Here is a 27,042-nt window from a genome sequence, read left to right as displayed (position 1 = left end):
GACCTGATTACCTGCATTTTTAGCTTCTAGCTGTGGGCCAAGTGTAGTATCTTGCAGTCCTTTTGTACTTGACTGAATCCCGAATATATTGTTTGCAGACACCTCATGCTGTGCCCACATGAATAGAATCATTGTCCAAACAATGGGTGTGAATATTAGTTTGCCACTTGCAAGAAGATGATGAATTGCTTAACGCCCTTGACCCATCCTGGTTAATAGGTCTGGGACAATCCTCTGTGTATAAGTTTAAAATAAGACCGAGAGTAGTTGTTCTTCTTAGGCAGTCCCTTGGAACCGAGGATGACTTGCTTCCACATTAAAAATGAGTTCTCAGGTGACTGAGTCCAATGCAGGACCTACAGTCTCTGTCACAGGTGGGGCAGACGGTGGTTGAAGGGGCGGGTGGGGGGGGTGCTTGGGTTGACGTGCGCTCCTTGCGCTTGGCTTCCGCTTGCTCCCAGCAAAGAGACTCGAGGTGTTCGCCGCCTTCCCAGATGCTTCTCCTCCACTTTGTGCGGCCTTGGGCCAGGGATTCCCAGGTGTCGGTGGGGATGTTGCACTTTTTCAAGGAGGCTTTGAGGGTGTCCTTGAAGCGTTTCCTCTGCCCACCTGGGGCTCTCTTACCGTGTAGGAGCTCCGAGTAGAGCGCTTGTTTTGGGAGTCTCGTATCGTGCATGCGGACAATGTGACCTGTCCATCAGAGAAACATAGAAGATAGGAGCAGGAGTAGGCCATTCGGCCCCTCGAGCCCGCTCTGCCATTCAATGAGATCATGGCTGATCATCCAAGCTCAGTACCCTGTCCCTGCTTTCTCCCCATATCCCTTGATCCCTTTAGCCTTAAGAAATATATCCAACTCCTGCTGATCGAGTGTGGTCAAAGCTTCGATGCTGGGGGTGTTGGCCTGAGCGAGAACACTGAAGTTGGTGCACCTATGCTGCCAATGGATTTACAGGATCTTGCGGAGGCAATAGGTCTGGGACAATCCTCTGTATAAGTTTAAAATAAGACCGAGAGTTGTGACGTCCCCCAAACTGGCTTGTCTGGCTGCAATACACGTTCTGCAATGCCTGCAGGCTGTGACTTTTTTTCTTTTTAAGCTTATGTGAATTCACTTTGCTTTAAAAGACAACCCTTAAATATACGATAGCAAAATACTGCGGATGCTGGAAATCCGAAATAACAACAGAAAACGCTGGAAAAACTCAGCAGGCCAGGCAACATCCGTGGAGAGAGAAACAGAGTTAACGTTTCGGGTTGAAACCCTTCTACAGATCTGAGGAAGAAAAGGCAGGAAATTAAAAGATTAAAAGGCAGTTTGGGGGCTGGGAAATGGGGGAGGGGATGAAAGAAGAGACATGAAGAGATATTCAAGGCGAGACTAGATGGTAATAGGACAGGTAAAGAAACAGACAATGGCTCTAGATGAAGTGTGAAATGCGCTGGCAGAGTGAGAGACAGCTGCCGTGTGGGAGAGAGAAAAAGGGAAAAGGCACAAACCAAAAGTGTGGATAAAAAATATAAAAATATAATAGGGGCCGAGGTTATGATCTGAAACTGTTGAACTCGATATTGAGTCCGGAAGGCTGTAAAGTGCCTAATCGGAAGATGAGGTGCTGTTCCTCGAGCTTACGCTGAGCTTCCGTGGAACAATACAAGAGGCCGCGGACGGTGAGGTCTGAGTGGGAATGGAGCGGTGAATTGAAATGACAGGCGACCGGAAGCTCGGGGTCACCCTTACAGACTGAACGGAGGTGTTCCGCAAAGCGGTCGCCCAATCTGCGTTTGGTCTCCCTTAAACATAATTCGGTCCCAAAATTCTTACCGCGAAGAACAGAATGCTCAAAAAGATCCTGCAACGTGACAGAAGACCTGCTCTTCTTACAGGATATTTAGATCAGTTGTACTCGGGTCTTCGTCACTCGATGCTGAAAGGTCTAATGCCTTAATTTTTGCCCCAGCTCAAGTTCTGTTTTTAGATTCAATCTTTATCTAATAAAAGTGAAAACCCAGACAGAAGAAAAATCAGTTTAAAATGATCTTCAAAGTCGCTTGACTTTAAAATGTGTCTTAAAAATGTATTCTTCCTCTTTGTGGTGCAAAAGTTTAGCATTTTACTGTTGCCTACGGCAAAATAGCTTTCCGTGCAAATAACGATAATGTAACCAGAAGTATTGCACTTCCTATTTTAATGCATTGCTAAGTCCATTAAGCAGCCACTGTTTAAATTGGATTGCTAACTTTTTATTTTCAAGTAGTTTAACTTATCGATGTATGTAAAGTAACATTCCAGGAAAGCAGAGGGTTTATGTGAATATTGATTTTGGTTATAAAATGATGCTATCTCTTGTGTAATTGTATTAAGAATACATTAATGTGTCTCCTTTGAGTATACTGATCACCTCTCCGTTTTAATAAATAATGACCAATATTAAGCCCATTCCCATTAAGGTGTATTGTTATGGGAATCTGCTGTGGATAATGCTAACATTATCTTCTACATTATAGTGGTGAATGAGCCTGGTTTAAAAACGTCTGCTAATTAATATCTTAGTGATTTAGATGGCAACCTTATTTTGATTGGAGATGAGGTTTGTAAATTGCTCAAGTTTTGCTCTCACGGTTAATGCAATTTGTGCCATTTCACTGGATTGCAGCCTTGTAACTCCCCCTGAAATAGTTAGAATACTTTGAGTGAAACCCTTCTATAAGAATGTCCAACTTTCTGCAGAAAAATAACTAGAATACTCCTTACTGTTCTATTCATTTTAAATAAAACTGGGTTTTGCACAATTCAACTGGCAAGAAGCAGAGTTTTTAAACTTGCACTGTGTAAATACGTTTATAATTTAATAATGCGCAGTAAAAATCTAGAACTTTCTGCAAGTCTTCTAGACTCTAGCTTGTTTTAAGGGTGCTTCGTGCTACCAGCCATATAAATGAATTGTCAGTGCTGACTTCTGTAGGATGTGACCTCTGCAGTGATGCACTTTATTGTTGCTCAATTTCACGAGACATTTTCAAAAAGAGGACTAGTTTTCTTTTGGTGTAAATATTATAAAAAGAACAGAAATTGCATCAAGTGAAAAAAAAATGGAAAAACTAAGGATCGTGTGTGTATATAATTTAAAAATGTCATCATTATACATCATTAGAGTTCTGGTATTATTAGTGATTGGCAGACAAGTTTCAGCTTGCATTTCTTTTACTAAGATGTCTGGTGAAGCTCCATTTGAGCTTAGCCCTTGGAACTCTAGCTTTAAAAGTTTGTTTACAAACAGTCCTTGACTCCTATGTCCTGAACCACAGGCTGAACCACACTGTTCGCAACGTTGGTGTCATATGTGACCCTGAAATGAGCTTCCGACCACACATCCACAGCATAACTAAGAACACCTATTTCCACCTCTGTAACGTTGCCTGTCTCTGCCCTTGCCTCAGCTCATCTGCTGCTGAAACCCTCATCCATGCCTTTGTTACCTCTAGACTTGACTATTCCAACGCACTCCTGGCTGGCCTCCCACATTCCACCCTATGTAAACTTGAGGTCATCCAAAACTCGGCTCCCCGTGTCCTAACTCGCACCAAGTCCCGTTCACCCATCACCCCTGTGCTCTTTGACCTACATTGGCTCCTGGTTAAGCAATGCCTTGATTTCAAAATTCTTATCCTTGTTTTCAAATCCCTCCATGGCCTCGCCCCTCCCTATCTCTGTAATCTCCTTCAGCCCCACAACCCCCCCGAGATATCTGCGCTCCTCTAATTCTGCCCTCTTAAGCATCCCTGATTTATAATTGCTCAACCATTGGTGGCCGTGCCTTCTGTTGCCTAGGCCCTAAGCTCTGGAATTCCCTGCCTAAACCTGTCACCTCGCTACCTCTCTTTCCTCCTTTAAGACGCTCCTTAAAACCTAGCTCTTCGACCAAGCTTTTGGTCACCTGCCCTAATTTCTCCTTTTGTCTTTTAATACTCCTGTGAAGCGCCTTGGGACGTTTTACTATGTTAAAGGCGCTATATAAATACAAGTTGTTGTTAATGTGTCGCTGGGAAATCCAATCTGAAATTCAAACTGTGGGACATAAAACACTATTGCATTTCCTTCCTCTGCTACACTCTGGTCAATATTGTAAGAGAATATAGTCTGTTTCTTTTCTAGCTTTGCATAAACTTAGCTTGGATCCCTTGAGTTTAGAAGGTTGATGGGGAATTGAGGTATTTAAAATTATTAAGGGATTCGATTAAAATATATGCAGAGTAACTATTTAAACCCCAATATCATAATAGGAACCATTCAGCCCCTCGAGCCTGTTCTGCCATTCAATTAGATCATGACTGATCTGTACCTCAACTCCATTTACCCATCTTGGATCCATATCTCTTGATACCCTTACCTAATGAAAATCCATCAATCTCAGTCTTTAAAATTTCAATTGACACAGGATTCACAGCCTTTTGGGGGGAGTGAGTTCCAGATTTCCACTACCCTTTTTATGGAAAAAGTGCTTCCTGATTTCACTCCTGAACGGCCGAGCTCTAATTTTAAGATTATCCCCTCTTGGCCTGGATTCTCCCACCAGAGGAACTGGTTTCTCTGCATATATTTTATCGAATCCCTTAATAATTTAAAATACCTCAGTACCCCATTAACCTTCTAAACTCAAGGGATCCAAGCTAAGTTTATGTAATCTGTCCTCATAATTTAATCCTTTGAGTCCTGGTATCCCTCTGGTGAAATAACAACAGAAAATGCTGGAATAACTCAACAGGCCAGACAACATCCGTGGAGAGAAAGTAGAGTCAATGTTTCGGGTCAAACCCTTTTGTCAAGACTAAAGAAGCACAGGAAATGAAATGGATTAAGAGGCCAGGCTGGGAGAGAACAAAAGAGAAGAGACATTAAGAGGTATTCAAAACGAGACGAGATGGTGATAGGACTAGTGGAGACAAAAGACGGCTCTAGATTAGGTGTGAAATGCGCTGGCAGAAAAGGAGACAGCTGCCATGTGGGAGAGAGGAAAAAAAAAAGAAAGGGGGTGGGGGGGGAAAGGCCAAAACAAAGGTGTGGATAAAAAATAGAAGTAAAAATGTAATAGGGGCCGAGGTTACGATCTGAAATTGTTGAATTCGATATTGAGTCCGGAAGGCTGTAAAGTGCCTAATCAGAAGATGAGGTGCTGTTCCTCGAGCTTGCGTTGAGCTTCCATGGAACAATGCAAGAGGCCGAGTACAGTGAGGTCCGAGTGGGAATGGGACGGTGAATTAAAGTGACAGGCGACCGGAAGCTCGGGGTCACCCTTACGGACTGAACGGAGGTGTTCTGCAAAGCGGTCACCCAATCTGCGTTTAGTCTCCCCAATGTAGAGGACAAATGTACGAAGTCACACAACACCAGGTTATAGTCCAACAGTTTTATTTGAAATCACAAGCTTTCGGAGCGCTGCTCCTTCGTCAGGTGAAGTGGAGAGATGCATAAAGACACAACTTATATAGTCAGAGAATAATGCCAGATGTTTACAGGTAACCTTTCTAACTGCCATTTATCACACCTCGGCAGAGAGATAATCCCAGCAATCAAAGGTGTGAATGGTGTCCAAACAGGTCAGTCAGGAAAACATTACATCAAAGAACAATGAGATGGGGTCACAAGGGGTCAAATGTTGCAGATGCTGGGGTCTGTATGAAAAACAAAAAACAGACAAAAAAACATTTTTTTTGCTGGAAATCACAGCAACAAGTTCCATCCCACCATCAAACTCACCATGGACTATTCCTCCGAATCGGTTTCATTCTTGGACAAACGAATCTCCATCAAAGACGGACACCTCAGCACTTCACTCTACCGCAAGCCCACGGACAACCTCAGGATGCTCCACTTCTCCAGCTTCCACCCTAACCACGTTAAAGACGCCATCCCCTATGGACAAGCCCTGCGAATACACAGGATCTGCTCAGACGAGGAGGAACGCGATGGACACCTACAGACGCTGAAAGACGCCCTCGTAAGAACGGGATATGACGCTCAACTCGTCGATCGACAGTTCCGACGGGCCACAGCAAAAAATTGCATAGACCTCCTCAGAACAAACACGGGACACAACCAACAGAGTACCCTTCGTCGTCCATTACTTCCCCGGAGCGGAGAAACTACGCCATGTTCTTCGCAGCCTTCAACATGTCATCGATGACGACGAACACCTCGCTGAGGCCATCCCCATGCCTCCACTACTCGCCTTCAAATAGCCGCCTAACCTCAAACAGACCATCGTTCGCAGCAAATTACCCAGCTTTCAGGAGAACAGCGACCACGACACCACCCAACCCTGCCACGGCAACCTCTGCAAGACATGCCAGATCATCAACACAGATACCATCATCACACCTGAGGACACCACCCACCAGGTACATGGTACATACTCATGTGACTCGGCCAACGTTGTCTACCTCATACGTTGCAGGAAAGGATGCCCCAGAGCATGGTACATCGGCGAGACCATGCAGACACTGCGACAACGGATGAACGGACACCGCGCAACAATCGCCAGGCAGGAGTGTTCCCTCCCAGTCGGGGAACACTTCAGCAGTCAAGGACATTCAGCCTCCGAGCTTCGGGTAAGCATTTTCCAAGGCGGCCTTCGAGACACACGACAACGCAAAATCGTAGAGCAGAAACTGATAGCCAAGTTCCGCACTCATGAGGACGGCCTCAACCGGGATCTTGGGTTCATGTCATGCTACATGTAACCCCACCTGATGTAGGGTCATCCAGACTCGAGTCGTCGTTGGCTTGTTCTCTACACAGATGCGACCGGACCTGCTGTGATTTCCAGCAAAAAAATGTTTTTTTGTTTTTCATACAGACCCCAGCATCTGCAACATTTGACCCCTTGTGACCCCACCTGATTGTTCTTTGATGTAATGTTTTCCTGACTGACCTGTGGACACCATTCACACCTTTGATTGGGGACACCTGAGGAAGGATGTTCTTGCCATGGAGGGAGTGCAGCGAAGATTCACCAGGCTGATACCTGGGATGGCAGGAATGACGTATGAGGAGAGATTGTGTTGATTGGGCTTATACTCACTGGAGTTTAGAAGATAAAGAGGGGATCTCATCGAAACCTATAAAATTCTGTCAGGTCTGGACAGACTAGATGCAGGAAGGATGTTTCTGATGGCCGGGGAGTCCAGAACCAGGGGTCATAGTCTAAGGATAAGGGGTAAGCCATTTAGGACTGAAATGAGGAGGAATTTCTTCACCCAGAGAGTGGTGAACCTGTGGAATTATCTGCCACAGAGGGCGGTGGAGGCCAATTCATTAAATATATTCAAGAAAGAGTTGGATATATTTCTTGAGGCTAAAGGGATCAAGGGATATGGGGAGAAGGCAGGGACAGGGTACTGAATTTGGATGATCAGCCATGATCTCATTGAATGGCGCAGCCGGCTCGAGGGGCCGAATGGCCTACTCCTGCTGCTATCTTCTATGTTTCTATGTGATTATCCCTCTGTCGAGGTGTGATAAATGGCAGTTAGAAAGATTACCTGTAATCATCTGGCATTATTCTCTGACTATATAAGCTGTGTCTTTATGCATCTCTCCACTTCACCTGACGAAGGAGCAGCGCTCCGAAAGCTTGTGATTTTAAATAAAACTGTTGTACGAAGTCACACAACACCAGGTTATAGTCCATTTGTCCACCCCAGTCCAACACCGGCATCTCCACACAATGTAGAGGAGACCACATCGTGAGCAGCGAATACAGTATACTAGATTGCAAGAAGTACAAGTAAATCTATTTCATTTCCTGTGCTTCTTTAGTCTTGACAAAGGGTTCACCTGAACCGTTGACTCTAATTTCTTTCCACGGATGTTGCCTGGCCTGCTGAGTTTTTCCAGCATTTTCTGTTGTTATTTCGGATTTCCAGCATCTGCAGTATTTTGCTATCGTTCTGGTGAATCTGTGCTGGACCTCGTCCAAGGCCAATATATCTTTCCTGAGATTCAGTGCCCAAAACTAAACGCAGTGCTCCAGGTGGGGTCTGACCAATGCTCTGTACAACTGAAGCATAACTTCCTTACTTTTGAATTCCAGCCCCCCCTGAGTTAAGGACCAACATTCCATTAGCTTTTTTGATTACTTTTGTACCTGTGCACTAGCTTTTTCATGATTTGTGAACATGGACACCTAAATCCCCTTGTTCCGCCACAGTTCCTAGTCTTTAACTATTAAGAAAATATTCCAATTTGTCTTTCTCCGATCCAAAGTGGATGACCACTCACTTCCCCACATTGAACGCCACCTGCCTAAATTCTGCCCACACATAGTCTGTCTTTGTCCATTTTTAACTTCCTGCTCCCATCCACACAACTTACTGCGCCTCCTAACTTCGTGTCATCTGCAAACTTGGATACACAGCTCTCTATTCCTTCATCCAAGTCATTAATGTATATGATGAAAGGCTGTGGTCCCAGTACAGATCCCTGGGAAACATCACTTGTCACATCCCACCAATTGGAGTACATTCCCTTTATCCCAACTGTCTGTTTCCTACCTCCCAACTCATGTCACAAGATTACCTCCAATTCCATGTGCTTTTATTTTTTGTAGTATACTAATTTGCAGATAGGTTTGTAGCTAAAAGATTATCAAAAGGACCTTTGATGCTACATAAATATTTTTAGAGAGTAATGGACATAATTCAATGTAACTAGATATCTAGGCTAATATAGTGACATTCTGATTTTTTTTTTACTGCAATTGAAGCTGTTTTAATCAGTTTGGTTACCGATTTGTAGTCCAAATTAGCATGAAAATCTTCACATGCATTTTGGAAAGGACGTGACTGCTGCCAACGGACCGGAAGCGTACTGCGCGTGCGCGCTGCCGGTTCGTCACGGGAGCGGGTTTGTTTAATGTCTCTCGGTGTCTCTCAATATCTCTTAATCTCTCCCGCTTTCTATCCTATCTCTGGCCTTCCCTTTTGTTCTTTCATCCCTTCCCCCTTTTCCCAGCCCCCCCCTTGCTTTAAAATCTATCCCTTTTCCTGCTTTTTTTCCAGTCCTGACGCAGGGTCTTCGACCTGAAAAGTTGACTCTGTTTTTCTCTCCACGGATGTTGCCTGGCCTGCTGAGTTTTTCCAGCGTTTTCTGTTGTTATTTCGGATTTCCAGCATCCGCAGTATTTTGCTATCGTTTATTAAAATTTTTTTTTTTTAATTGAAATGCCGGAAGGGAGCGGGCTGTGAGGGAAAATATGTGCAGTACGCTTCTGCGCAGCTTCAGGTCATTGGCGGCAGTCACTCCTTTGGAAAACCACAGTACGGTAATTCGAGGAGGAGAACTCCAGGTTTTAAACAATTACTGTTTGAATTCATATAACACACTTCCACTATCCCCAGCAATAATTAATATTTTGTTAATGCTCAGTTTGAAATAAAATGGTCCTTGATATTCATTGACAGCTGCTGAAATTTCTTGTACCTTGATTATCCACCAAATTCTATGATCTGCCAGGGAGTCCCGTCCACTATGGGGGATATTCAAGGTTCCACTGTATTTTGTGACAATTGAAATCTTTTTTATTTTAGTGATTTAAGCCCTTTTATATAAAAAAAACTTTGAGTAATTAAGCGATTTTTGCCTTGATTTTCAGGTGTTTGAAGGGTAAATCTATAAGTCCACAGACCATTGAACGAGTAACGGACACTGTGTCTGACCGCCTGCGGATCCCATGGCTGTTGGGTACTGGTGCCAAGAAGATCGATATCACAATACTTCCACCTCTTGTTTTCCTTCCAATCTTCCTTCATATAGCAGCCCTCCATTTCTTCTTGGCACTTATCATTTTGACGTCCGCGCCAATATTAGTGCTCTGGTACTATTACACCATTCATCAGAAGAAAGGGCACACTCTATTTTTTCTAAGTCTTGGCCTGTTTTCCCTGGGCTACATGTACTATCTATTCCTGACTGAAATGATGCCTAAAGGAAGCATTGGCTTTGTACACTTAATTGTGCTGACTAGTGGTTTGGTGCTGACACTAGTGTGTTTAGCACAAGCCAAGAAGGACCCAGGCTACCTCCGAACAGACAAGCGAGGCGTTCTAATCGAAGGCGCGTCGACAAATGACATTTCATCGTACAGTTTGAATGGTACACACCAAGTTCATCAGGTGGGCTGGAACAAATCTGCAAAGTTGAATCAGACTTGTCATAATGGCAAGCTGCAGTCGGGACATAATATCGAAAAGGATTGGTGTACTGTATGCAAGATTGTAAGACCTCCTCGTTCAGGACATTGTCGAATCTGTGCGTCTTGTATACAAAGACTGGACCATCACTGTGTTTGGTAGGTACAGTATGGGTTAGTTACAGTAGTATTAAGCTCTTAGACTGCCTCAAAGTGAAGGAGATGTGAAATGAAATTATAACAAATGACCATCATAGAATCATAGAAAGTTACAGCACGGAAGGAGGCCATTTCGGCCCATCGTGTCCGCGCTGGCCAACAAAGAGCTATCCAGCCTAATCCCACTTCCCAGCTCTTGGTCCGTAGCCCTGCAGGTTAGAGCATCCCAAGTGCACATCCGAGTACTTTTTAAATGTGGTTAGGGTTCCTGCCTCTACCACCCTTTCAGGCAGTGAGTTCCAGACCCCCACAACCCTCTGGGTGAAGAAATTTCCCCTCAAATCCCCTCTAAACCTTCCACCAATTACTTTAAATCTGTGCCCCCTGGTTTTTGACCCCTCTGCTAAGGGAAATAGGTCCTTTCTATCCACTTTATCTAGGCCCCTCATAATTTTATACACCTCAATAAGGTCTCCCCTCAGCCTCCTCTGTTCCAAGGAAAACAGACCCAGCCTATCCAGTCTTTCCTCATAGCTAAGATTTTCTACTCCCGGCAACATCCTTGTACATCTGCTCTGTACCCTCTCTAGTGCAATCACATCTTTCCTGTAATGTGGTGACCAGAACTGCACGCAGTACTCTAGCTGAGGCCTAACTAGTGTTTTATACAGTTGAAGCATAATCCCCCTGCTCTTGTATTCTATGCCACGGCTAATAAAGGCAAGCATTCCGTATGCCTTCTTAACCACCTTATCTACCTGGCCTGCTACCTTCAGAGATCTGTGGACATGCACTCCAAGTAACCCTTTGTTCCTCTACACTACTCAGTGTCCTACCATTTAATGTGTATTCCCTTTCCTTGTTAGCCCTCCCCAAATGCATTACCTCACACTTCTCTGGGTTGAATTCCATTTGCCACTGTTCTGCCCACCTGACCAATTTATTGATATCTTCCTGCAGTCTACAGCTTCCTTCTTCAGTATCAACCACACAGCCAATTTTAGTATCATCTGCAAACTTCTTAATCATACCCCCGATATTCAAGTCTAGATCATCGATGTATACCACAAAAAGCAAGGGACCGAGTACTGAGCCCTGTGGAACCCCACTGGAAACAGCCTTCCAGTCACAAAAACACCCATCAACCATTACCCTCTGCTTCCTGCCTCTGAGCCAGTTTTGAATCCAACTTGACACTTTGCCCTGGACTTCGTGACCAGTCTATGTGGAACCTAATCAGCAGGATGTAGCTGGGAAGAGTGTCCTTAAGGGGGCGATATGGTGGGGGGACCCAAGGAACCGGGTACTAGATGTACCAAGTTTCATTTTAAAGAAGTTTGTGTAGCTTGCAGCCAAACATTTCTGCAGAATTTCTTCTTTAGTGATTTTTCAGTTTAGCAATCTGCTGCAGGGTAAAACCATTTTTGGCAATAAGCTGGCCGTACTTTGGATGTTCATTTTGTTTCATTCCAAGACTACTGAGCCTAGAGCCTGACCTGAAATGCTTAACATGGGAGGAGTGGGGGGGGGAGAGAAAGAGTTGGAAACCTTCAGCGCCTTTTTGATTTTACAGATTTTCTTTAAATGACTCCGCTTGCTTTTATATATCTATTGTTGCCTTTGGTTATAGTGACCGCCTCTCAGTCATGGTTCTTATCTTCTGCTTATGCTGCTTTTACTATGGTGCCTTTTTTCTGTTCCTATCCGCTTCTTGCTATTTTAGCTGGATGGATTGAAAATGTGGAACATAGTCCAAGTCTGCACCAAATCCACCCTCCTCCCCCTCCCACCTACTTTCCACCTTTCACTTTTTATATGTCAGCTGGTTGTGGGTTCAAGTCCCACTCCAGGGACTTGAGCACATAAATCTAGGCTGACACTCCAGTGCAGTGCTGAGGGAGTGCCGCACTGTCAGGAAGTGCCGTCTTTCGGATGAGATGTTAAACCGAGACCCCATCTGCGCTCTCAGGTGGACATAAAAGATCCCGTGGCACTACAGGAAACTCTCTTTTTACCGGCACCTAAATATCTGGAAATCTCTCTTAACCGGCAAAATTCAGGAATAGGTTCAAGTAAGTTTTACTATATATTAGTGGCCATATAACCGGGGTTCCTGGATCTGTGGCCGTGTAACTGGGGTTCCTGCACCTGTGGCCGTGCAACAGGGACTCCTGGATCGGTGGCCGTGTACCCAGGACTCCTGCACAAGTGCCATGTAACCGGGGTTCCTGCACCTGTGGCCGTGTACGGGGCCTCTCGTACCTTGGTAAGTACAGGTAGACTACCCTTTATCCGAACTTCCGAAAACCGAAACCCTCTAAAAACCGAAGGTTTTTTCGGTCAGCGTAAGTCGTGCGCACGACATGACCAGAGTGGTGCACGACCCCCCGTGGAACCACCTGACTCTCTTCCAAAGGCTCGAAAGCAATGAGCGCTCTGAGCCCGCGGCGGTGCCGGCCCCTGTTCCGACCGAGCATGACGACCTGTTGGTGGAAATGCGGAACGTCATTGCATTCCAGGCTAGCAGCGACGGACAAGCCACGACTGCGGACCCACGCCGACCCCCGCCGACCCACCTTCCGAAATCCGAAATTTTCCGAAAACCGAAACACGGCTGGTCCCGAGGTTTTCGGATAAAGGATAGTCTACCTGTATACCTCTCTGTAATCCGGACTTTTTGATCAACCAGCACCACGCCGGTCCCGTCGGTGCCGGATAAAAAAGAGTTTCCTGTATTTCGAAGAAGAGCAGGGGAGTTCTCCCCGGTGTCCTGGCCAATATTTATCCCTTAACCAACATAACAAAAACAGATTATCTGGTCATTATCACATTGCTGTTTCTGGGAGCTTGCTGTGCGCAAATTGGCTGCTGCATTTCCCACATTACAACAGTGACTACACGCCAAAAGTACTTAATTGGCTGTAAAGCGCTTTGAGATGTCCGGTGGTTGCGAAAGGCGCTATATAAATGCAAGTCTTTCTTTTCTTTCTAAATTGCTTAAAAACTAAACCTCATTTGATTATTTCAAACTATAAACAGATTCTATCTGCTATAATTCTGATGATTCTTATCTGCTGAAGCCCTAGAGTCAGACCTTCTCTTCCTAGGGTTTGAAATTATGATTTCTCTCACTACATCCTAGGATGAAAGTTCACACAGCTGCCCGTATCCCACACTGTTGAGCACACTGCGCAATGAATCATCAGTTCCAAGTTAAGTTGCCAGTTGAAGATTCACGGAATGGAAAACTGATGACCTTGTGCTGCCCTGATACCATCTCTAGAAAGTGTGTAGCCCCTGTAAAAGCCCATGGCTGTTGCTCAATCTCTCGTGTAAGAAACATTTTATATGAGCACGATTGGGGTGAAAAGTAAAGTAAATGGAAATACTGCACTTCACAAAGCTTCAGGTTATTGCTGTAATTTTTCACTTTTTTAATGTAATATCGTAGATTATTAAACTTGCAGACTCGCTTATGTTCAGTACGTGTGAAGTGCTGGAACATTGGGGTTTAGGGAGATGGTCTGCTCAGGTATATCTGGTTGGGACTCTGGTTTTTTTTCACTAACATTTTCAGTTAATCTCAGTTTCTTCATAAGCATATAAAATTGTCATTTATAGTTTGGGAGGAATCAGCTCTTCTTAGGTTTCACGATGTTTGATTCAAACCTTTTTTATTTATTTATTTTGTTCTGTTTCCAGGATTAACAATTGTGTAGGTGAAGCCAATCACCGTGCATTTATTCTGACCCTCTTTCTTTTCCTCATGACCTCCATGTATGGAATCAGTCTGACTTTGAACACTACATGCAGGGGGAGAAGCATTTTCACAGCGTTATTCTATTGTCCTGGAGTCTACAATGAGCACAGGTAAGAAAGGGGACATCGCTCTTTTACAGTCGTGTTTTAGATTTGGTTAACGCAACTAATTTGGATACAATTTGTAAACTGTTCCACGTTTAACCACTTCACAAGATCATATTGGCCCAGAAATTCGGCTCGCCACGGGTGAGTACGCACGGGGTACTCACCCGTGGGCCGATAGGAAGTGCGGGTTTCCTGCATGCACTGCGCATGCGCGGGAAACCGGCACTTCCGATCCTCTGAACGAAGGGGTTCAGAGGTCGAACGCGCGCGCAGGGGAGGCTGCGCGTGCGCTTTGAACTTAGGTTTTTTTTGCAGGTTTTCACGTGAGGTTAAGCCTGTAGGATTTACACATTTAAAAAGCAGGCGTAAGGCCTGCTTTTTACAAGGTAAGTGGTCAATTAATTAAAATTAAAACATTTTTTCCACAGGTTTATTATTTTTAAATACTTTAAAGCAAGGTAAGTTTATTTTTAGCCCTGTTTTTTTATAAGATTTTTTTCAAAAATTTAAATTATTGTTTAAAATAGTTATTTATTGTAATTTGTAGTTTATTGAAAAAGTGTGATTGTTTTTTTAAAATTTATTTGAAGGTTTAATGCTATTTTGAGGCCCGTAGTATTAAATTTAGACAGGTCTTCCTGTCAATCTTATGAATGGGCTTTTCCCTCCTCCGATTGGCTGCCCATGGCTCACGTGATCCCAGGGGACGCATCGCACTAACTGCGCCCCTGGGACACGCAAGCACAGCGCGCCGGCAGCTGGGCCAGGCCCCGGAGCAGAATTCCACGGGGCCCAGAGCTCGACTGCCGGCGCGCAAGGTAAGTGCAGGTCGGGGGCTTGCACCCGCAGGAAGCCCCCGACCTGAATTTCTGGGCCAATATCAAACGATGGGTTCATATGAAGAAGGCCCTTCAACCCATTTGATTTCATCCTTCCAAAATACCAACCCATCTGTTTCCCCATTACAGCATACTGTACCTAGCTTTTGACCTAATTGTATCCGATATCTTGGCCTATACTTAGCAATCTGTTCTAGCTGTTAATCCCCTTTTATGCTAATCATCTTCTGTGTGTAGGAACACTTCCTGGCTTCTGTCCAGAACTTGCCCATCACAGCCTTGAACCTGTGCCATCTTTGTTTGCTGTGCTGATGTATCTGAAAGTATTGATTCTGGTTTATTTTGTCCCACTAAATATTTTATATATTTCTATAAAGTCCACTTTGAAAAAATTTTCTCAGCTTTTTTTTAAAAACTACATAGTCCCACTTTATCTAAGTCTTCCTCTTAGCTGATCCCAACACCAGAGATCAGCCTTGATGTTCTCTGCACTGCCGCTAAGACCAGAATGGTCCTCTTATGTTGCAGCGACCAGAATTGTACACAATACGATTATAGCTTCACCAAAACCTCTACAGCCTCAGTGTGACTTCTCTAGAGTTGCTATGCAAATGGACCTCGGTGTCCTATTTGCCTTAGTTATTGTCTCACATTTTGTAGACAAGATAAGTAACGAGTTAGCCAACGCTGCTACCTCTTTCAGTTTGTTCGTTGGTATGTCCTTTCCCACTCATTGAATACATTGGCCTCTTATTTTACATCCATTGTGCAGTTGGTCACATTGAACTTCATTTACCTCTGATCAGCCCAGGTCCGGGGTCAAGGTAGAAGCGTTCACGTCGCGGCCTTGTTTCAACCAATTCTACCACCACCACGCACAGCATGCCTGAAGACGGAAGTAGTCGCCGATGTCAGAAACACGGGTCTTTTTCAAGACCGGCATTGACTGTTATATCTGCTAACGTTGAAGGGTTCTCTATAGCTAAACAAAACATCCTCGCTACATTATGCAATGAGTTGGAGTGTGATGTCCTCTGCCTGCAGGAGACACATAGAGGAAATGAGAACAACCGCCCAAAAATACCAGGAATGGTCCTGGCTATTGAAAGACCTCATCGACAATATGGCAGTGCTGTATTTGTTAGAGCTGGTTCAGTTGTAGAAGCCACTTCTAAAACAGAGGAGGACAACATCGAAATTCTAACCGTAGAGCTGAGCAAAGTAGTAGTGACCTCAGTGTACAAGCCACCTGGCACAGATTTCAGCTTCTCTAACCCTGTACCCAACCTGCACAATAAACCACAGATCATCATTGGAGACTTTAATAGCCACAGTACCCAATGGGGGTACAAGGAGACTAACAACGATGGAGAAGCAGTCGAAGAATGGATGGACGCTAACCAGCTTAGTCTCATCCACAATCCTAAATTGCCAGCCTCCTTCCACAGTGCCCACTGGAAGTGTAGATATAATCCAGATCTTGCCATTGCCAGCCACGACATCGCTGGCCTCTGCAAGAAGCTTGTCACAGACCCAATACAGCAGACACAACACCGTCCTATTGGCATCCAGGTAAATGCAGCAGTGTTACCAACCGTTGTACCATTCAAAAGGCGCTTCAACTTCAAGAAGGCCGATTGGAACGGTTTTACACGAGCACTTGACCGCAAGGTTAAACGCATTAAACTACTACCTGAGCACTACAACCTCTGCAAAAGCTGTCCAAAAAACAGCTAGAAGGAAGATCCCCTGAGGTTGCAGAGTACACTACATCCCTGGTCTCACCAAGGAGAATGCTGAACTCTACTGGGAGTATGTCTCAATGTTTAAATCTGACCCCTTCTCAGAGGAAACAATATCTACCGGTGAGAGGGTGATGTTAAGTATCTCTCAAGAATGTCAAAACACCTGGAACACCTTGATAGAGACAACAGATCTTACAAAAAACAGCAAGAAGGCATGGTCTCTCATATGCAAACTTGGAGGTGATCCCAAGAAAGCTGCCCAACATCCAAATGTGTCTGCTAACCAAGTTGCACACCAGTTGCTCCTAAATGGAAAAATCAACAAGAAACAACCAAGAGCATAACTAGATAGGAAGAAGTACAGCGATGATCCTGGCTTCACTAGACCATTCACCATGGAAGAGCTGGAAACTGGTACATCTAGTCTAAAACACGGGAAAGCAATTGGTCTTGACAACATAGCAACGGAGCAGATAAAGCATTTTGGACAGCAAGCAAAGAAGTGGCTCCTACAATTGTTCAACCACTGTCTGGCGACACACAAGCTACCTAATATCTGGCAGAAGGCACATGTAATAGCACTATTAAAGCCTGGAAAAGATCCCTCAGATCCTAAGAGTTTTTGGCCAATTTCACTGCTTTGCCACACCTATAAGCTGTTTGAGTGCCTGATACTCAATAGGATAGCACCAACTGTAGATGAGAAGATCATTCCAGAGCAAGCAGGTTTCCGCCCCGGCAAATCAACAACAAGCCAACTGCTCAACCTCACACAACACATCGAAGATGGTTTTGAGCAAAGGATGGTAACAGGTGCTGTTTTTGTAGACCTGTCAGCAGCATACGATACAGTGAACCATAGACGTCTCCTCTGCAAGATTCTAGAGATGACAAAAGAGATTCACTTAACAGAGCTGTTAGAAAGCATGCTTCAGAATCGCCGGTTCTATGTTGAACTAGGTGGGAAGCGCAGCAGGTGGGCGTATTCAGAAGAATGGTCTCCCTCAGGGAAGCGTGCTTGCACCGCTGCTGTACAACATCTACACGAATGACCAACCTATAGATGGTGTCACACGCCGTTTTATATATGCTGATGACTTATGTGTCACTGCCCAAAGCACTGATTTTAACACCGTGGAGAAAACGCTTTCTGAGGCCTTGGAGAGACTAAAATCCTACTATGAAGAAAACCACCTTCGCGCAAACCCATCAAAGACGCAAGTTTGTGCATTCCACCTCAGAAACTGTGAAGCCAAACGCCAGTTGAAAGTAACCTGGTGTGGAGCAACACTGACGCATTACGAGCACCCTATCTACTTAGGAGTCACCCTTGACCGATGCCTCACCTTCAAGAACCACATTGAGAAGACAAAGCCAAAAGTGAGCGCACGAAACAACATCCTGAATAAGCTCACTAACACAAGATGGGGAGCAAGCCCGAAAACATTGCGAACCAGTGCACTTGCTCTTTGCTATTCCACTGCTGAATACGCCTGCCCTGCATGGGAAAGGTCTACTCATGCCAAGAAGATGGATGCCGTTCTGAATGCAAGCTGCCGATTTATCACAGGTTGCTTAAAACCAACAAACACCAACAGCCTATATATCCTGGCGGGTATCGCTCCCCCTGATATAAGAAGAACGGTAGCCAGCAAGAAAGAGCGACTCCGTCAAACATCAGATGAGAGGCACCCTCTGCATTGTCACACACCTACACCCAGCCGCCTAAAGTCAAGGAAGAGCTTCATGAACAGTGTTGTTCCATTACAATCAACCTTATCTGAAGCCCGCATCGCCTTGTGGAAAGACCGGCTCGCCAGTCTTGAACAACCCCCAGCGATGGAAATTTTACCTGATGAAAGCCTTCCCCCAGGAGCTAATTGCAACTGGGCAACCTGGAAGTGCCTTAACAGACTTGGGACCGGTGTAGGTTGCTCAAAGGTGTCACTAAGCAAATGGGGATATTCAACCAGCCCGACAACTTGTGAATGTGGAGCTGAGGCACAGACTATGCAACATCTCCTGCAATGCCCATCATTAGAGGAACCCTGCACTGTTGCAGATCTTGCCGAATTCAACAACCAGGCGCAAAAATGTGTCCAGTTCTGGCTGGGCTATGTATAGACTGTCTGTGGACACGATAAGAAGCAGCAGCCCAGGTGCAAACCCCATCACACTCCCTCTCAGAATTTGTCTGCCTCCTTAAATCCACAGTCTCCCTGGCTTGGTGCCATCAGCAAATTTAACTACCTTGGATGTAGTGTTTATTAGAAATGTATGAGTCACACCAATGGAAAACACTTCAAAGAGATCATTTTAAATCCAAAAGCTGTTGGTGTAGCCATGTGGTAGTAGAGTAGCACAGTAATCAATCGCTTCATGAATGTTAATAACTGGAAAGCACCCAATCTCAACCCACTCGTTCTGTGGGACGAGATGCTTTTTCCAGTGGGAAGTACAATGGGAAGCTGAGAAACCCCTTCTGCTGCTGTTCTCCAGAGTAGAGACCGACCAATTGGTTGTCTGACCATGCTTGCAATTGGGGAATGATGTTTGCCATAGGGGGCTTCAGAAGGGGGAGATGCTGCATGATTCATTGAGCAGATGCACTGTACAAACTGGGATGGTGCCAGGTTCAATGCTGCATTGACTGATCTCACCTGGGGCACTACAGTTGGCCTCTGCGTTCCTGAGTGAGTGGCAAATCTATGGAACCGCCTCCTTTAGGAGATGATGGAAGCAGAAAGTGTTGATTCATTCAAATGCAAATTAGATGGATTTTTTTCAGAAAATAATAATATGGGATACAGCACCTGAGTAATCTGAGACCTATGGTAAGTTTAGCACGCTTGAGAGAAACAGGTGTATTTAGACTTATGGTTCCCAAAGTTTTCCACCATTGGGGGTTTTCCTCGCCTCATGTCAGGGTCTGTTGTAGACTTAATTGATAGAGATTGATTGCTATGATTAGTGAACAACTCCATTATAGTCGTATCGTGCAACTACCAGATTTTTTCACCTCGCAATTGCTATGTTCCTGGTTTAGGGAGGGAAAATATTGCAGGGTTCCTGTTCCTGATGGTTATCCAGTCATTTCTCCCCTCCCACTGTGGACAGTGGAGAATGGGTAACAACAGGATTGGACTCAACTGTTATGCCTCCATGGCCAAATAACCTGAATAACTACCTCTTGGGAAAAGTATGGGAGAGTTATTGGCGCCTGTGGAACTGTAATTCAACCAGGAGTTCAGAAGAGCAGAGAAGGTGAAAATAACAATAAAAAGATAAAACGATATTCCAACCCTGGCACAGATTCCACCAAAGCAAAATCCCATTGATTACATCCACATCCTTAATATTTTTTTGTATTGTTTAACACTAGCTCAGTTAAACACCTACTTGTGCTGTTGCACGTTTGTACTGAATGTTTTAGGGTGAATTTTTGTACTCATCAAGTTGGATGATGCCAGTGCTGGGAATAGAACATTTATCACTTGATGTGCCATTTCCAGTTCCCACACGTCATTCTTATCTCTGCTAAGTGGTAGAAAATTGCTGATGGTTTTGTATTGTAGTCATGTGCCAACTAACAACTCAATTCACACAAGGCTGTTTCAGCCCAAAGAGAGATTTGAATTGAGCCTGAAGCTGATGGGTATGAGCCGCAGTCCTCGAAGTGAAGGAGCAGTGTTCTAATCCGCTGTGCTATCCAGTGCCTCTTGGGGTTAGTTTTAAAACGCAGTGAGGTAAAATGGTATGGTATTCTAGTGTTGAGTTATCTCATAAATAACACATACCTCTGGGACATTATCTTCAGTAGTGAAGCACTCACACCGCCAACGTGCTCATCACTGGTGGTGGGAAGAACGGCTCTCCAAGATCACTAATTTTAGCATCTGGTCGATCATTATTGGCACAAAGCCCAGCTTAAACAGTGGGCTGTTTCAACTTCATGCACATTGAAAACATAAACTTGAAATTATTTTTGTATATAGCTACATTTTCATTTAGTTTACCAAGTTTAGAGCTTTGGAAGATTTGCGCTTTGATATGAAAGTGTTTGCAACCTGGATTTACCACGAGATCATCAACTGTTTACCATTTTGGTGTAAGTGGGGTGAAAAATGTAATTATATATAATCAAGTATGCCAGCCTAGATAAACTAACAAAAACTGACACAGCCCTCCCAAAATAACAGCCCCAAATACAGGATAAGTGAAAGCAAAAACACTGCAAGTGGAGTGGGACTTGAACGTGCACAGGTTTGTCACATCCTGGTTGCAGGTATAGCAATCATTCCAAAACTTGTATTGCAAGAATAAACCCTTGACTTGAAGTACTTGAAAATGCATTTTGCAGGGTTGGAGAATTTGGACGTTTACAATGGAAATTTATTTTCTTGGGAGCCTGGAGGCATGCCACCAGAAAACTTTGAGTTTTAGTACAGTCCCCACCACTTAATGCCCACGTTTAAATTGGGCAATCACTTAAATCGGCCAAAAAACACTAGCCATTAACTGTTTGCATTAAAATCAATAAAGTTACCACTTACACAGCGTGTTAAGTGCGCCGTGTATTTTGGGCAGAAACGGGTGTTACTATTTGATGGTGTTCACTTTCTCATCTCTCGGATCTCTTTCCTCTCTCCTGGCTCTCGATCTTCAACTTGTTCAATCGCCACTACTCTCCCAGAACAACTGAGGCTTCCTTCCCTCGGAGTACTGCTAGTCAGAGCAGTGATGTCTGGCTTCTGCATAGAACATGGAAAGGATCCCTTTTCTGGAACTCGTACAAGCCCCCTTTGCCAACCCTACATACCACTGCAAAGGAGGGGTAGGCTGAGGCTAGACAGAAAACAAAATTACACTACGCTGTATATCCTGCTCCCAGGTGCACAAAAACAATGCAATAATCCAGCAATGCTCTCAAAAAGGCAGGAAAGCCCCATGTACAGGTATCCAGTTATTCATCCAATCCCATGGTGCTCTGGCCCTGAAACTTGAAACAACTAAACAAATATGTACAACTATGGAGTGAGTGTACCCTCTTGAAAAATATAAGAATATTTACTACATCTGCACCAATATGACAACATAGAAACATAGGAGATGGAGTAGGCCATTCGGCCCCTCGAGCCTACTCCACCATTCAATGAGATCATGGCTGATCATCCAAATTCAGTACCCTGTCCCTGCCTTCTCCCCATATCCCTTAATCCCTTTAGCCTTAAGAAATATATCTAACTCCTTCTTGAATATATTTAATGAATTGGCCTCAACTGCCTTCTGTGGTAGAGAATTCCACAGGTTCACCACTCTCTGGGTGAAGAAATTCCTCATCTCTGTCCTAAATGGCTTACCCCTTATCCTTAGACTGTGGCACCTGGTTCTGGACTCCCCCGCCATCGGGAACATCCTTCCTGCATCTAGTCTGTCTAGTCCTGTTAGAATTTTATAAGTTTCAATGAGATCCTCTCTCATTCTTCTAAACTCCAGCGAGTATAAGCCCAATCGACCCAATCTCTCCTCATACGTCATTCCTGCCATCCCAGGTATCAGTCTGGTGAATCTTCACTGCACTCCCTCCATGGCAAGAACATCCTTCCTCAGATATGGCGACCAAAACTGCACACAATACTCGGGTGTGGTCTCACCAAGGCCCTGTACAACTGCAGCAAGACATTCTTGTTCCTGTACTCGAACCCTCTCGCTACAAAGGCCAACATACCATTTGCCTTCTTAACCGCCTGCTGCATCTGCATGCTTACCTTCAGTGACTGGTGCACAAGGACACCCAGGTCTCGTATCACTTCCCCTTCTCCCAATCTATTGCCATTCAGATAATAATCTGCCTTCCTGTTTTTGCCACCAAAGTGGATAACCTTGCATTTATCCACATTGGGCAGATGCAGTATAATCACCCAACCTGTCCAAATCATGCTGGAGTTTCTCGGCATCCTCCTCACAGCACATACGCTCACCCAGCTTTGTGTTGTCTGCAAACTTGGAGATATTACATCTAGTTCCCTCGTCTAGATCATTAATATATATTGTGAATAGCTGGGGTCCTAGGACTGATCCCTGCGACCAGTGTACAGTCCTTCTCTTTAATGTGTGCAGTGTTTATATAATACGAAACCTTTTCATCCCACAAAAATGTCATTTCTACAGTTTTTTTTCACAGTTGGCAGTTCAGCCCTACCTTCAACCTATCGCCTTGTACAGCCCACTGTCCCAATCTTCCCTTCTGCCAGCTGGGTGGGACTGCCCTTGACTGGTTCCATTCTTATCTGTCCAGTCGTAGCCAGAGAATCACCTGCAATGGCTTCTCTTCCTGCTCCTGCACCATTACCTCGAGTTCCCTAAGGATCTATCCTTGGCCCCCTCCTATTTCTCATCTATATGCTGCCCCTCGGCGACATCATCCGCAAACTCATCAGGTTCCACACGTACGCTGACGACACCCAACTCTACCTCACCATCACCTCTCTCGATCCCTTCACTGTCTCTGATTTGTCACACTGCTTGTCCGACATCCAGTATTGGATGAGCAGAAGATTCCTCCAACTAAGTATTGGGAAGACCAAAGCCATTGTCTTCGGTCCCCGCCACTAACTCCATTTCCTAGCCACCGACTCCATCCCTCTCCCTGGCTGAACCAGACCGTTCGCTACCTTGGTGTCATATTTGACCCTGAAATGAGCTTCTGACCACATATCCGTTTCACCACCAAGACTACCTGTTTCCACCTCTAACATCGCCCGACTCCACCCTACCTCAGCTCATTTGTTGTTTAAACCCTCGTCCATGTCTTTGTTACCTCTAGACTTGACTCTTTCAATGCTCTCCTGGCCAGTCTCCCATCTTCCACACGATATAAACGTGAGCTCATCCAAAACTCGCTGCCCGTGTCTTAACTCGCACCAAGTCCCGTTCACCCATCGCCCCTGTGCTCGCTGACCTACATTGGCTCCCGGTCCAGCAATGCCTCAGTTTTAAAATTCTCATCCTTGTTTTCAAATCCCTCCATGGCCTCGTCCCTCCCAATCTCCAACCTCCTCCAGCCCTACAAGGTTTCTGCGCTCTTCCAATTCTGGTATCTTGTGCATCCTCGATTTTAATCGCTCCACCATTGGCGGCCGTGCCTTCAGCTCCCTGGGCCCTAAGCTCTGGAGTTCACTTGCCGAAACCTCTCTGCCTCTCTACCTCTCCTTTTAAGATGCTCCTTAAAACCTACCTCTCTGACCAAGCTTTTGGTCATCTGTCCTGATAGCTCCTTCTGTGGCTCGGTGTCAAATTTTGATTAATAACGCTCCCGTGAAGCGCCTTTGGACGTTTTGCTATGTTAAAGGTGCTATATAAATGCAAGTAGTTGTTGTTGCCTATCTACTTGCTCTGTCCTTTCCTGTAACCTGTTCGCTCTCTTTTGCCCTTCTCTTGCCCTTCTCGTGACATGTAACCCAAGTTGTTGCCTCCACAAGCAAACATGATGAAATGTAAGTGAAAATAGCTGTTCGGTAATACTGTATTGGTGCTTGGGGGAATCTTCAGTATGATGGCTGAGTATCTCTGAAGAAAGGTGAAAGGCACATCACAGGATTGTGGGGAGTATTAAAGCACGACTTGCATTCATAGTACCCTCCAAAATGAAATGAAAGTGTTTCTACATTTTTTGTGTGAACTCCTGACATAAATAGAGCTATTCCAACAGATAATTTACTATCCAATGATAAAGATATTCAGAATTCACCAGTAATAAAATCACAAATCAGCTCTTCATTTGTGGAAATAAATTCCGTAATCCCAGTTACCCAATGAACTACTTTTATTTGCCATCTCTGATGGATAGGCATTTGTTCTAATGCTATGAAAGATGCGTTGAATGTTCAGGAGTAATGGTCATCTAGGTCTGTACAATTTCAGAACACAAGCTTGTTGTGTTCAATGAAGGACTTATCAAAAGTAGGCATTTAAGCAGGCTGACTGCAACTCACATACTGCACTGCTAAGCATTTCACAGCGTATAGATTTTTCTCAAGCAGTACTGTTTGTGATTTGGAGCAATTGAGCACTGTCAGGATTTTATCAAATTTGGAAAGAAACTACATTGATCTTATTGACTTGGCTACAGGAAATGACCAATTGCATTACTTGTTTAATAATAGTGAATGGCCCATAAAACCATGCACAAAGCAACAATTACTGAGAGATTTGACATCGCAAACCTCTCTGATTTTTTTTACTACCCCCCTCACCCACCCACCCCCTGAAATATCCTGTCACACACCCTCTGGCTGAGACAACGTGCTGTCCCCTCCCTGTAGTCCACCAACACTATTATAACTGGGTAGTGACGATATGAGATTAGCCACAGGATACTGATGATGCCCTCACTGGGGAAGTATTTTGCCTCTTTTCAGTACTTGCCCATATCAGCATGACTTCGATTGGAATCTTGTTGCTTAAGGAACAGTACCACCCTGGTATAGGAAATTGGAGTTCCAATACAACAACAACTTGCACTTATATCCTGCCTTTAACATAGCAAAACATCCCAAAGCGCTTCACAGGAGCGTTACCAGACAAAATTTGACACAGAGCCACGTAAGGAGATATTCGGACAGATGAGGTAGATTTTAAGGAGCATCTTAAAGGCGGAGAGGTTTAGGGAGGGAATTCTAGAGCTTGGGGCCCAGGCAGCTGAAGGCACGGCCGCCAATGGTGGAGCGATTAAAATAGGGGATTAAAATACATACTGCCATCATGCTCGTTACTATTAACTAGCCACAGATCAGCATATTTAATAGTTCCTCGTGTGATGGTGGCTATCTGTCTATCCATGAACACTAACTTCCCTTAACAACTCTAGGTTCTTGGTGAAATTGAGCACATTAGAACTGTCAAATCGGTGAGCATGTAATTGGTCACTTCAACATCACAAAACCCTGCATTGGACTTTCACAAATCTAGAATGATTTATGTACTAGAGTAGGCTGCATGTATTTTTTTTTTTTTTTAACAGCTTTCATATTTTCTATGTTTAATTCTGAAATGCGCAACTCTGTGTTTTACACCACAGATGTTTTAAAAAAATGCAATACTGTTAAGCCTACAAACATATTTTCTATTTACAACGGCATTTGCATATTTTTTTTTTATATCGCATCTAAACTTTTTTGTGTGAAAGATTCAAAAATAAGAGTTTAGAATTCATTCAGTCAGCCTCGCTGTTCTGAGTATGTTAACCTGGAGTACTCGTTGAGCGGAAGCAGCATGTTTACTCTGTTGTAAATTCTGTTTTTATTTATTTCACAGCACTGCGCTGTCATTCACCTGTGCCTGGTATTGCACGATAGTCACTGCAGGGATGGGCTATCTCTTCCTCACCCAGCTCATCAACATCAGTTACAACATCACAGAAAGAGAAACACGCTTTGCTCTGAGAGACAAAATTGGACACAAGTACCTCTGGGGACTAATCATAAAAACGGATGAGTACAATCGAGGGTTCGTTAACAACTGGAGAGAATTCCTCAAACTTCGATCCAATCGTTTAAAGCCCGGCATTGAAAGTTTAGTGTAATGTTTCTGGGTTTTTTAAATTCAAGGGCTTATCTATAATACTCATTTATAACTCAACTTATGTCTGTTTGACACAATGGTTACATTCTCTTCCAACCAAATCAAATACAGGAAACTTTCGTTTAAACGGAGGTTAAATTTCCGGAATGCTCTATCCACCGGCAAAATTCAGGAGTCGGTTCAGATAACTTTTCGTTGCTTTTTTTCTCCATTCCTGGCTCTGCAAGCATCTAGCTGAAGCTGTTGCTTAGCTGCAGAGACGCTTGCAAGCTGCGCCGACTGTTGAAGCTGTTGCTAAGCAACAGGGTTTGTTGCTTCAGACGGAGCTCAGAAGCTCCATATGTTTTAACATTAGTGCTGGTTTCTCCGGCAGTGTTGATCGACCGGCACCAGCTCAGTGCCGGATACCAGAAAGTTTCCTGTAGCAGTTTTTGGAGTATATCAGTTAAATAGCTAATGAGTAGAAAGTAATCTCTCAAACTGGAAAAATGTACACAGAATTTTAACATTTTCCATAATGCCTTTCTATGATGGTTGGTTTCCACGTGTGGGATATTGTATATGCACACATTCTCATTTTGTAAGAATAAGATCCCAATTGATGTGCATTTTACTGGCTATTGCAGCAAGCTGTTGTTTCCAATGTTGGTGATCTGATTG

The 27,042-nt window shown here is 44.3% G+C and overlaps 1 protein-coding gene across 2 annotated transcripts in view; it reads left to right on the top strand.

Annotated features, from left to right (window-relative positions):
* The window catches only part of zdhhc23b (zDHHC palmitoyltransferase 23b), a 43,979-nt gene extending 17,200 nt beyond the window's left edge, over window positions 1–26,779 (top strand). Inside the window, exons 3-5 of one of the 2 annotated variants that reach the window (XM_086006240.1) lie at window positions 9,654–10,349; window positions 14,139–14,219; window positions 26,116–26,779. In XM_086006240.1, the coding sequence (XP_085862366.1) occupies window positions 9,654–10,349; window positions 14,139–14,219; window positions 26,116–26,383 (1,045 nt within the window). In that variant the 3' untranslated portion in view covers window positions 26,384–26,779. Of the gene's footprint in view, window positions 1–9,653; window positions 10,350–14,051; window positions 14,220–26,115 lie in introns of both variants that reach the window. The other variant, XM_086006241.1, reaches the window with a different exon arrangement.
* The last annotated feature ends 263 nt before the right edge of the window (window positions 26,780–27,042 follow it).

This window comes from Somniosus microcephalus, chromosome 14 (genome assembly GCF_052327205.1).
Source record: "Somniosus microcephalus isolate GS21.2 chromosome 14, FLI_Smic_1.0, whole genome shotgun sequence".
Lineage (NCBI taxonomy): Eukaryota > Metazoa > Chordata > Chondrichthyes > Squaliformes > Somniosidae > Somniosus > Somniosus microcephalus.
This window is presented reverse-complemented; position numbering and strand designations above follow the sequence as displayed.